General features: G+C 37.4%; 1 protein-coding gene across 1 annotated transcript; it reads left to right on the top strand.

Annotated features, from left to right (window-relative positions):
* The first annotated feature begins 6,968 nt into the window (after positions 1-6,968).
* On the top strand, positions 6,969-11,494 carry atf5b (activating transcription factor 5b). The gene is made up of 4 exons (XM_010897438.3): positions 6,969-7,181; positions 7,924-8,160; positions 8,495-9,689; positions 10,399-11,494. Exons 2-4 carry the CDS (start codon positions 8,019-8,021, stop codon positions 10,583-10,585), a joined length of 1,524 nt encoding a protein of 507 aa, XP_010895740.1. The 5' UTR covers positions 6,969-7,181; positions 7,924-8,018; the 3' UTR covers positions 10,586-11,494.
* The last annotated feature ends 1,213 nt before the right edge of the window (positions 11,495-12,707 follow it).

Below are 12,707 nucleotides of genomic sequence, written 5' to 3'. Positions count from 1 at the left end.
CCTACCGTGATTGATAAAATTGACACACCATAGCATGTTTATTTCCCATTGTGTCAGCAATATATCACTATCAACAACCAAATATAGTCATCCAATTAAAATATAAGCTGAAGTGGAGCAGTAGGCTATACACGTGTAATTGGAAAATGGTAATAGTATGTTCCAATGTAATCTATTCCATTCAGAAATTGTAGAGTACTATCCAACTGTCTCTCAGCCTAGTTGTACAGAATGAGACATGTTTAAGCCATGCTACCAGTTTCAGAAGCATTTCTTTGAGTAAACAGTCGACAGATGGGGTGGTATTAAATCCAACAACTGGTTAAAAAAAAACTAGTAAAGCAACAGGCATAGCTACAGCAACACATGCTAAAACAGTAACAGCAACAGGCATAGCTACAGCAACATGTGCTAAAACAGTAACAGCAACAGGCATCGCTACAGCAACACATGCTAAAACAGTAACAGCAACAGGCATAGCTTCAGCAACACATGCTAAAACAGCAACATGGATAGCTACAGCAACACGTGCTAAAACAGTAACAGCAACAGGCGTAGCCATGGTTGTTAATTAAATGCTATACAACAAGACTGAATCTCTGTCTAGATGCAAACTTCGGCTTGCTCCATTCCAAGGCAGAGGTGTGTGCCTCTTGTTACTCTTTGGTGCTGGGTGCCGAAATTTGCTATATGTAAATTTGAACTGTTGTTATGCCACAATTTTGGCATCATGCCCACTGTTCTTCCAGGAACTAAGAGGATTAAGTACTGTAAATATGGATATCATGGAGTGATTGTTTTATAAATATACCATTTAAATAATACTCACAGTATAAAGGTATTGTGAAATACCGGGTTCCAAAGAATACAGAATATACTTTGTCAGACATTTACAGATAAACATAGGAATTTACCAGCAGACGTCAAAATACCTCTCCCCAAGAGCCTGGATGCTCCTACATTCCAAAAGTCTGATAGGACAGGATATTATTACACAGGTTTTGAAATTTCCTATAGACATCATAATTCACAAATATAGTACTTTCTAGTCAATATCTAATACTGATCGATAATAAATTAAAGTGCATTGTAGTTCCTCACTTCGTGAGGGCAGCGTTTGTTCCATTTGGCTCTAAGATCAAAGGCAAAGCTTATTCCTTAGCATGCTGTGATTAAACTACAAAGTAGACCCTTCCCAAAGGACACAGCAGCTCCCCAGAATGTTACATTGTTGGCTAACACTGGGCTGTCCGTTCAACCCAACTTAAAAATGCTTTGAAGGAATAACTCAGGAAGGGTCAGTTTCAGTGTTTATCAAAGACTGGATCTAACTCTGTCCAGGTTTGTCAACTGGTTTGCCTGTGTGGACCGTGGTAATTTGATAAGGCTTTTGGCTTGAAAAGGATCTTGGTCTACTCTTCTTCATTCCCTATTTTTTGTGACCTAATTCTTGTTCACTGATATGTGCAATGGCCTGAGCCCCAGACAATGGAAGAGGATAACTTTATGCTAAAATGGACACTGGCTGTTAAACTAATAAAATTCATAGTAAATGGAAAAATGTACCTACCTATACAGCTTAAATAACAGAATACTAAAAGCTTTTTAGATTTTTACAACATCCCAAATTATCTGGCTCTTAACCCATGCCCTGCCCTGGTAATGTAGTTATAAATTAAATAACCTTTTTTTCAAAAAGGCATACTGAATAATGAAAATAATTTTCACACATTATTAGTTGCTTACAACTAAACTATCCAGAATAAAACAACACAGACACAGTTACTGATATATATACAAAATATAAAATACTACAGAAATGGTACAAAGGGATCTCTAAAATGTATTGCAAACCATTACAGTTTGACAGTCATGTAACAGAACAGGTAACAGAAGAGGGCAGCAGATACAAGCACAGTACACAACCCCCAGGCAGGGACTTCAGTATAGTATTTCTTCATTTTTGAGATGGAATATTTAATTGAATCATTTTGTAGTTTATATATGTATACATTTAATCAATATAAATCAGATAACGGTATGCTCTGATTGATATTTAATTCAAGGGTATCAACTCATGAGTTTAAGAGTAAGTCAATGCTTAATTACATTCAGAACACTGGGGCTGACACCCCTAGACCTACGATAAGTGCCATTCATTCTTTATTGGCAGCAGAGAGCCTGGACAACTGGTTCACATACCATCTGAAAGACAGCACCATCTATAGGGCACTGTCTTCACTGACCTGAGGCACTGGGATTTCATCTTCAGACCAGGGAGGAGTGCCCCCTACTGGCCCTCGAACTCTACTCACAGGGATGCTTATTTTGTGATCTGCTGCCTTTTAGATCTCTTGGTCCAGGTCAACTCATAGTCAGGGTTGTGGGGATTGCAATCATATCTTCCTAAATTGAGCCACTGTCAGTTCTGATTGGAGGTGACCGTGAGAGAGTTTAAGTGTATTCCAAATTTTCTAATTATTTCCCTCCTGTTTCCAGGCTAGGATTACGGCGATACTTTTATGATTTTTCTTAAATCAGAAATTTACGGCAGACTTACCCACATTTTGCAAATCTATGTGTCACTGTCTTGATGTGTCACTGTCTTGCACAGTAACACATCAATACTACTGCAATCCAGACTTTGGATAAAAAGGTAATGTATGAAAATTGCCACTAATGCTATTGTATCTTATCTGTATGGGAATGACAGCAAGGATTGGAATTGCCAGAGTTTATGAAACTAAACAAACAATTTAAACACATCATCTATTTGAGTAACAGATCCAAAAAAATTACTGGATTAGTTAGGAGTAGCATGTGATTAATGAATCCAACCAATGTACAATGTTTTTGTCTTCGCACAGTAAAAGTAACACAATCACACTCAGTGCTGTTTTTTTTAAACCAACACTGTAGTTGTTTTATACCAATGAGCTTTGTCTCCATGTGGCTGGCCTGTTGATGAGGGACTGTTTATGCTAATAGTTGTTCACATCGATGATCAGCGGAATGCTGCTGGCCTGTTAGTTCCCCACGGACCCAGACTCTGCTTGCTGGCCAGTTAGTTCCCCACAGACTCAGACTCTGCTTGCTGGCCTCTTGGTTCCCCACAGACCCAGACTCTGCTGCCGAGGGTCAAAAAAGCCCTGCTGTCTTGGGAGAAGCGACTGATCAAGGCAACACAGCTGTTGAGGAGTGTCCTTATTGCTGTGATCTACCTGATCTGGGTTCTCTATACAGTATCTATGATCCTCCAGGATAAAGTGGACTAATGCTGCACAAATATTCTTGCTGTGGGATTCACAGTCGACTGTCGGCTGGGAGTAAGTGAGGTGCTGTGGGAGAGATAAGAACATTATTTGAATACTGTAAAACACTTGTTCCCTTTGGCTCTAAGATCAAAGACCAGGCTTATTCCTTGGTGTGCTTTGATGAAACTACAATAGCTTGAAATCACTGGATCACTGCCTTTGCCATCCTGTATTCTTATGCGAAACTCCAATACTCAAATAAGATTCACTAATCCACTAGCATTATCTCAACATATAATTGTAACCCTTATGACATCGCTTTGAAGTACCAATCTGTAGGATCAGTTGATTTCTGAGTTCTTCTTCAGTGGTCTTACCATAGCGACTGCTTGTAATCGAGATCCACAACAACAAACCATTTACATTGTTGACATCCCTGAGGCTGATATTGCAAAGGTAGGAGGCAATGTCTTCCTCTTCCCTCATCCTACTGCTATACACCGAGGTCCCGTAAAAGTACTGCTTGTCCAAATTGACAAAATAAAGGTTTTGAACAGAGTCGACGGGTCCTGGTAAAAAAATAAAATAGTCATCTTTAGTAAAAAGGGAACCATACTGTATGTCTTAAACCTCATGGTACAGGTAAGCACATAGTCCAGTTTGTGGGGTACACAATACTACCTCCTCATTGTGAGCCACTGTCAGTTACTGGCTTGAGGTGTTCATGAGAGAGATTAATGTGAAAGTGAAGCAGTGTCATGAGTATCACTAATAAAATTACATCAAAATTAAAATTGAAATGTAATCTGAAAAGTCTTATCTTAATCAATAATAATTTTTAAAAATCTGCCAGTTGAAATTCTTAACAGATCCTATAACATACCAAAATAGAATTTCCAGAAAACAGCACTTTTGTTTGTCCACTATAATTAAGATTATCTGTACAGGTAATATGCACAGCATGTATTGAATAATAATAACTATCATTGTAACAGCTATTACCGAAACATTAAAAGATATACATCAATTCACCATCTTTGAAATGTAATAGCCAATTGTATTCAGATTCAAGATCAATGTGAAACAAAGTATTTCCGAAAGAGCGTAACATAAAAGCAAGTGTGAACTGACTCATTTGTTAACATTTAAATATCATACAGACTCACAATAGATTACATTGTTTAGGTTGAGACTGAAGCAGATTTTGAAAATACAGCACAGTTTGTTGACAGAACAAAACTCCCTCATGCTTACTTGTGGTCTATATTTATATAACACACCCAGATTTTCTGTTTCTGGATCATTCTATTCAAATGTATTTATGTAAGGAGTGATTATCACAAACATACAATACACGGCTTAATCTCGACCATTGTATCTTAATAAGCACAAGTGATTTGGGAAAGTGGGTGGATGGATGAAGGGTATCAAAATAGTCCTGTTCTAGCAGTAACCTGTAGTGTTGCTTCCCATGTTGCCAGTCCCTGTGAAAAGTTAATGTAAGCAAGATTTTGTAGGGAGCTGGTGATGAAACTATGCTGTAACTGTTACCAATGTGCCATACTTGGGAAGTGCAAGCACTCCTTTAGAACCATTTCCATGCTGTAGGATCAGATCGGAAAGCTGCTGTAGTTGTACACAAGCTGCAGAAAAAGAGAAAAGCAATGCCGCTCAAAAAAGGGCAATACACTTGCAGCAGAAAGTAAAAATGTTCCGTAAATAAATTGTGAATCGAAAATGGATAGAAAAGATAATAACATGATAGGGCAATTGTTTTCTTGATATAATAAAACAAATGTTCCCATTCATATATGTTGAGATGGCACGCATTAGTTTTAATTGGGTGTTTATATATACATATTTATATATATAAGAAGTCTTCTATTTTGCTTATGAAAAAAATGTTTTCAGTGCTATTGATTTTCTAGCTGTTCTATATATTCTACAAAGCTATGTCATTAGTTCAAAAAGCAACAGCACCATAAGATTATACGTTTTATTTCAATTTACTAGTGTTGAGAGAATTTATAAAATAACCATTGAACAAGTGGACTACTCCCTCCAGAATATTGTAAACAACCAGATGGTGTTTCTGCTGGATTCAGCAAACAAATAAAAACTCAGAATGACAAAAAAACAACAGCGGAAAAACATGAATCTCCAGTTCATTTCTGCATTATTTTGGGGATAGAATAGGATAAAATGTTAATATAAGTACAGTAGAATAGAACAGAAGTCCCAATTTACATTCAAGCAGGGCCAATTATACATTGAGCAGGTGCTGCGGGGTCGGAAGTTAAAATAAATATAATTTGCCCAGTGCATATTGACCACAAGACTCTAAAACTGATAATATATAAGAAACGCACTGTATTACATTACATTGGGATTCAATTAAATATGCATCTAACCATGCATGAGAGTGTTGAGTATTTTGCAGTCCAGTAAAACATATACATTAGGGAGTCCAAATAAAATAATTCAATGGACGTTTTTACCTTGCAGGTCGCAATATGATGGGCTGCATTCCCCTTTCCTTCTGGGGAATGCAGGTTAGGATGGTGCATGTTAGGACTGCAGTAAGATGTAATGAACTTCAAGACATTCATACTTACAAATGCAAAACGTTAAGAGGTTATTATGCACAAAAGCTGCAACGATTGCAAAAACAAGATCATTGTAAACACTAAGATAAGAGATTCATTTAATCCCTTGGCAACAGACACACTGAAAAAACATGCTTTAAAAGGGGGGCAGTGTTCCCTATTACTATAGCAACAGGAAGACGTAGCTGCTTCAATCAGCTAGGTTTCTCCGTGTGTAAAATGCATAGCAACTCCAGACAAAGAGTGGTGTTAACCGTTATGGCCTACTGATGAGAGATAAAGAGTAATCTGCTTTGACCTTGTGTCTGTCCTTTTGTCTTTCTAATCATAACATTATAATACTGTGGTTATTTGTAATTGTAATATTATTATGTTATTATTTTCAATTCATTATATATTTTTGATAAAGGTTTGACACATTTTAATAAAATGAATGGCTTTAATAAAATGGATGGCAACCGTATTTTTTTAATGACTAGTGATCACGTCTCTAAAGGCCTACCTGACTCCTACGTGAAGTATACAAAATATACCTATAGGCTACAGAGATATATTATATCTAGCAATTTAAAATCATTGGACACACTAGATATTTGAGCAATAAGAAGTTTATCCTAGTTGAGATAAGCCAATAGTAGGACCATAATCATAGGCCGACAACATTCGGCGAATCCCCTGTGGATCTGATGCAACAGGGCTGCAACAGAAGTTACACCTTCGAATTGCAAGACTGTATCCTTCCTCACTGGTGTGTGACTAAGTAGTCCCATATAAACTGGTGCCGTTATTACCGAAGACATTTAAATAAGTCGTTCTCAGTGCGGATAGGTTTTTTACTAACAATATATTAGATCGTAAATATGATCTATTAAAATAATGTATGTTTTCCGAACCAATCATTTTTTATTATTGGTGGTTGTAGATATGTAGGCATAATGGTACTCTTTTTTTTGTTGCTTAAATTACAGAGTTAAATCGTATTGTTTCCACTTGTATTACATCTGAAAAAGATTTCCCTAAAAAACAGAACGTGAAATGTCCCCCGTATATGAAGCGATAAAAGCAGCTCAGTAGTATAGGGGTTAAGTGTAAATTGCGGATTGATTTATATTAGTGTGATTAGGTCCGTCTTTAGGAGTTCCTGAAGAAGTAGCGGATTTTAAAACTTTCTGTTTGCAAATCATCGCCCTCTTAACCGTCCGTGTGAAGTAATTGTGTTAAGAAAATATGCCTTATTAAATTTACCAACAGTTACTAGACTCGTTGTGCTTTGCATTTGCAACGCACTTCCAAACAACTATCCTGTTCAGATAATAATGGGGTAAGTTAAATGGTCTTTTTATTCTACAGTTGTGGAAAAGTATATTTTGCTGCAGATGTGAACTTTTATATTATAACTGTTTTATTAACAATATCAGAAATTATGTTGGGATTATTGTTATTACCTCTTAGTCTAATAGAGATATTTTGAATCTACAGTTTTGCAGTTCCTTAACTCAGAACTTCCTTTGAAAACTATATTATCATTTGGTTACTAGTAATATTTTTCAAATATAGAAGTATAAAATATGTTAACATTCACATACAAAATGTAAGTTAATGTCACTGTTGGTATGAGAGGAAATCAATACTTTTTTGTATTTGATCCATAACACAACATACACTACATTCTAACATGCAAGTTGCTTAGTATACTGAAGCCACCACTTTCTTGAACTATGAAATGTAGTATAACAATACACATTTTAAATATTTGTAATAATATTGTAGTTGTGTTCATGAGTTTTCATATTTAAGGATTAAATAGCCCTAAAACATATTTCCCACATAACATAGTTACCTAAAGTTCAGTAGTTTCACAATATAAAAAATAGAGCTTTGTGTATGCTTGTATACATGCAACCATAGTCTTCTACCATTTTTGGTCTGAGAAGACCTTTTGATAATTGCACAATATTAATATTGTGTTTTAGATTTTTTGTGGGGGGTGTGGCAATGGGGTTTAAAGGGATGTTTGGGAGGGTACATTTTAATTAGATTTTTTTTGTTGTTGTAATTTACAGGTCTTCAAGTTTTCCCAACGCCCTGTCCATAGTGACGCTTCTCTGGAACCCCTGCACGCTTAGTGCATTTAACCATTTTGAACGAAATAAAAGACATGATGGCAGCATCGATCCTTCGCAGGAAAATTCCTCTTGTTTGCACGGTCGACCTCATCTTTCCCTCCTCCCAACAAGTTAATGACAGCCAATCCGAGGAAAGAAAGGGGGCGGAGTTATTGGAGAGGCAGCACTTAATTGGTGAGTTACGGCAAGACACTTTTTTATTTTTCCACATTTCAGGTTGAACCGCACTGCAGTACGAGCTAATGTCGTATAGTGAGTAAAGCTAAGTGGATATTTTACCAATGAAGACAATGGCATTCAATCATTTTCAAATGATCGGTTAGTTTCGTAAGGATATTTTTACATATTTTTTCCCCCTATATTTGTCGTCTTTAATTACAGATTTTTCTACAATTGTCTTTTATTGTCTGAAATTAAAGGACTGTTTTTTCATTCTTATTTTATTTTTATGCCCGAATGATGGACATTTTAATTCAATATTTTTAATGCAAAAATGTATTTTTCGTAGGTGATGGTCAGACGGACTGGATGACGGAAAAACTTGATTTGTCTTCGTTCCAGTCAACTACTGAATCATCTCCTAGCTCATCTATTCCGCCCTCACCGTTGGAACATGACGTCAAGGTGCCCTCTGACTTGGAGGTCATGACCTCTCTTTTGCAAGAGGAGCTTGCTCAGCTTGAGGATTATTTCCGGTCTGAATCCACGTCAACCAAATTGGACAAGTCACCAAAATGTGATAAAGGTGCTCAAGCTATGGGTGCCCAGTCTTACTACCAGTTGCCCTATGCTTCGTACAGCGGCAACCAATCTGAAACCAGCCCACTTGTTGTTACCCTGGCAACAGGGGAACTCGACCTGGTAAGCTTCTGTGGTGGTCCCATTGGAAGACCCAAAATGGCGAGGCCTGCCCCATACAACTATCATCATCGTTCATATAATACTGGCCGAAGAATGATTTTAGATGGTGTCAATAAAGCTGGAGAGGAACTTGATCATGACACCTGGAGTGCCAAAGGAAGATACTCAGGAAGCACAGAGGTGGCTGGTAACCACTACTCCACGTTGAAAACAGTTGGGAAGACTGTTGGCAGTGTAAAGAAAGTCAGAGAATGTGGTGTATCATTGAAGGAAGAGGAAAGTTACTGTTTTACAGAGGATGTTTTTTGCAGTGAAGAGATGACCAGAGGTTTCTGTATGGGTGGGTCCTTTGATACCCACCCCAAGAGGGAAGGACAGTTAATGCATGGAGGTATGAAGGTTAGTGGCAGTGGTTATGATGGTATGGTCCTGGAGGGCTTACATTGCAACAAAGATGGTGGACTCTCTGGAACTATTCCTCACGAGCCTGAGGCAATCGATGGCTATTACCACCCCCACCCAAACGTTGCTAACACAGAACCATATCATAGCTTTATAGGTGACATCGAGGAGCCTTCGCAATTACATGGTGTAGAGCCCCAGCATGGCCACTACCTCTTCCCAGAATGCCTTGGAGACCAAAATTATGAATGTCTGTCAAGAGGAGAGAGCGAGGGGTCAATTGTGGGCTCACCTATTCACAGGCAAGCAACACGGAGGCTAAAGGAAGATCCAGGTTCCCTAAGCTCCATCAAACCAGGCTTTGTTGCTGTCCCTCTGGAAGTGCATACTGGAGAACGCAAGCAGAAGAAGAGAGACCAGAACAAAACTGCTGCCCACAGGTATGCTGTTAAAAATGACAATTGTTGAATTCAAATATGTGGTTACAGAAATGTTGGTAATATTTAAGTCTGGCTAAATTCTGCGAGTCACATTTTAAGTCAGCAGGGACATGAATCTCTTGACGTTTTTTAAAGGTTGTTACCTCACTCACCTCTGGCTTGAAGTGGATCACTGGTGCGTTTCACTGGCTTCATAATATTACCAGAGATTTGAGGGTCACAATAATATTTTTATTTTTTTATTATCCTGATAGGACCTATCAGGATGGTCACTGATTGGAAATAATAATAATGATTATTAGAGCTAAAGTCCATGACATTAGCTCTTTATGTAATTAGAGAAAAGGCTAGTGTAGTTAAGTGCCAATGACCAAGTCAGTGTAGTTTCCACAAAGACACAGAAAGTCCTGTGGTATGTTTTTCTAGACCATTGGATGTTTCAGGTATACTGTAATTGAGCATTGGCAACTGTTATACCATTTGTGCCTGAGGAAATCTGAAAATTGTTTAATTGACAAAGGAGAGAAGGACCAAATAAGGGAACAATAGGCCTTTAAGTTTTTAACATTAAATCCTTTTTAGTGAGATGTATTAATTTAATGTGAAGTAAAAAAACAAAAACAAATAATTATCCTTGTTTGTGTGTGTCTGCATGTATGTTTGTATGGGTGGTATGAACAAACTAACCCTGGCCTTTTGTAAACTACAGGTATCGACTGCGTAAGAGGGCTGAGTTGGACTTACTAGAGGAGGAGCTACACGGGCTGGAGGGACAGAACCGGGAGCTGCGAGACAAGGCAGAGTCAGTGGAAAGAGAGATTCAATATGTCAAAGATTTACTCATCGAGGTCTACAAAGCTCGTAGTCAACGCCTAAAACAAGATGCCAGTGCCTAATCTATCGACCACAATACCAGTACTATACCCAAGAGCACTTGTTTGTCCTGAATAATATTTGCATGATGTTAGTAGTTTTTCACTCAAAAAAGTTGATTGCTTTATTATTGTCACATGACAATAAACAACACAATGTACCTTTCTAAATGTTTCACTGAATGACTTCAGGCCTAAGTTAGTGAATTTATGAGGAGACTAAAACAAACCATCCGTGAACACTGTGACACTGACCTGCACTCACAGCCTCGTAATATTTGAGTTTGAGCTTGCAATGATTTACCTTTTACAGTAATTCTTTAACAGTAATAGAAGCAATTTAATTATTCCTGTGTTATTGACACACAATGGCAGCATACATTAATAACTTTTAATGCTGTTATATTGTACGTGTTTTATTTATTCATTAATGTATCCCTTGCTATGTCCACTTATCTGTGATAAAGGATTGAGGAAGAAGCCTTGAAAATGCTGTGGAAAAGTTTAAGAAGTTCTGCAAACTACTTCAAAAATTCTGTTGCTAAAATGCTGATAGTATTTTAGGTACGATTATTTTAGTAGTACATTTAGGAAACCACCTAGTCCCTGCTAAAGTACCCAATGCATGTTGATTGTTAAAAAAAAAGCATGACTGATTGTAATTCTAAAATGACAATATATATTCTCTTCAATGCATGGTTTAATGGTTTCATTAGAGTATTTTTTTAAGTCATGCTTTTACCTATTTAGTTTCATTAGTTGAGAACTTCTACAGCTCTTTGCCCTCAACTATTTAATCATACTCAGGATGTGTGTACATATTTGGGAAATATACACATTCATTGTTTTATCATCTTGCTTTTTTCTTGGCTGTATTTTGCGTATAAACAATCACCAGTTGACACAACAATAAATTGTTGTTGGCATACTGTATGTCTTAGTGAGAATCTTATTTGATGAATGTGTTGAATTCAGGTCTACTTGTTAAACAGATGACTATAAATCAGGTAACCATCAGGTATAATTGCAGCCAAATAAAGCAGTTATGTTTGATAATTCTTCTCTGTGGACTGTTATTACAATGCATAATGTTATTACAATCTATTGATATTACACATTTAAAGATACAGTCTATCTCAGTATTAATTGATCCATTGTTGTGGGACCCAGAGCAGAAGTGCTGTTTTCTGCTCAAACCAAGCTAACATACCTAATTCAACCAATCAAGGGAAACTAACACTAATTAAGAGCAGAAGTGCCGAAGCTCCTGGGAGACGTGGTCAAGGAAAACTCCATGGCTTAAGTTCCTGAGACACGATATACCTTCATGTCTACGCTTGTGATAAAGTCCTAGTTGATTAAAGCAGAGGAAGAGAAAGAACATGGTAAGTATTATATTTGGCTTTGTTAAGTCGTCGCTAAATATGCAGTATGTTGCAGGGTCAAACCTGTTCCTGTAGGTATTTTTTTCTCCTGTTCACTTGAAAAGGTGGTCCAGTGAACACATTATGATTGTTGGTTAGAACTGCTTGGACTGTATATTAGGTGTTGGTGAGATCCTGTGTATTTGTACAATGATGTCTCAAAGGTAGGTCAATAGGGAGACGTTACTTTGGAGGGCCATTGGCACATGCCTGAAGGGATCTGTTCAAACTCATAAAAACCCAATAAGGTGGTAAGGAGCATTACGCAGGAGCATATACAGGCCGAATGAAACCCGCTCAAATCCGTACAGACCTGATGGGGTTGTATAAGCTGTCTTCTCATAATCTGCGGTTCTAGTCCTGTAGAGCCAGACTGATCAATCAATTAATCACATTTATTTAGCCCTTTTCACATCAGCTGTTGTCACAAAGTGCTTTTGTTGATTGCTGCATTCACCATTATATTTCACTTCATAGAATGTTGAATGCAGTTATCTTACTGGTTTTAACAAGTTATTGTCTGAGGTTTGTGATAACTGCATTTTGCTCCCGCTGCATGCTTGGCATCAGCATGTCAATGAAAATGGTAGCTAGCTGGTAGAGCTAAAAAAAAAAGACTGTATTTGAAAATGACTAAAACCCTGATTATTCAATACCTGGTTCCTGACCTCTTTTGCAATAACTTTAATTTATTTAAGCACTTTTTCCAGAGGAAAGGATAT

This window comes from Esox lucius, chromosome 1 (genome assembly GCF_011004845.1).
Source record: "Esox lucius isolate fEsoLuc1 chromosome 1, fEsoLuc1.pri, whole genome shotgun sequence".
In the NCBI taxonomy this organism is placed as follows: Eukaryota; Metazoa; Chordata; class Actinopteri; order Esociformes; family Esocidae; genus Esox; species Esox lucius.
Note: the sequence above shows the minus strand (reverse complement) of the source record. Positions and strands in the feature narration are given on the sequence as shown.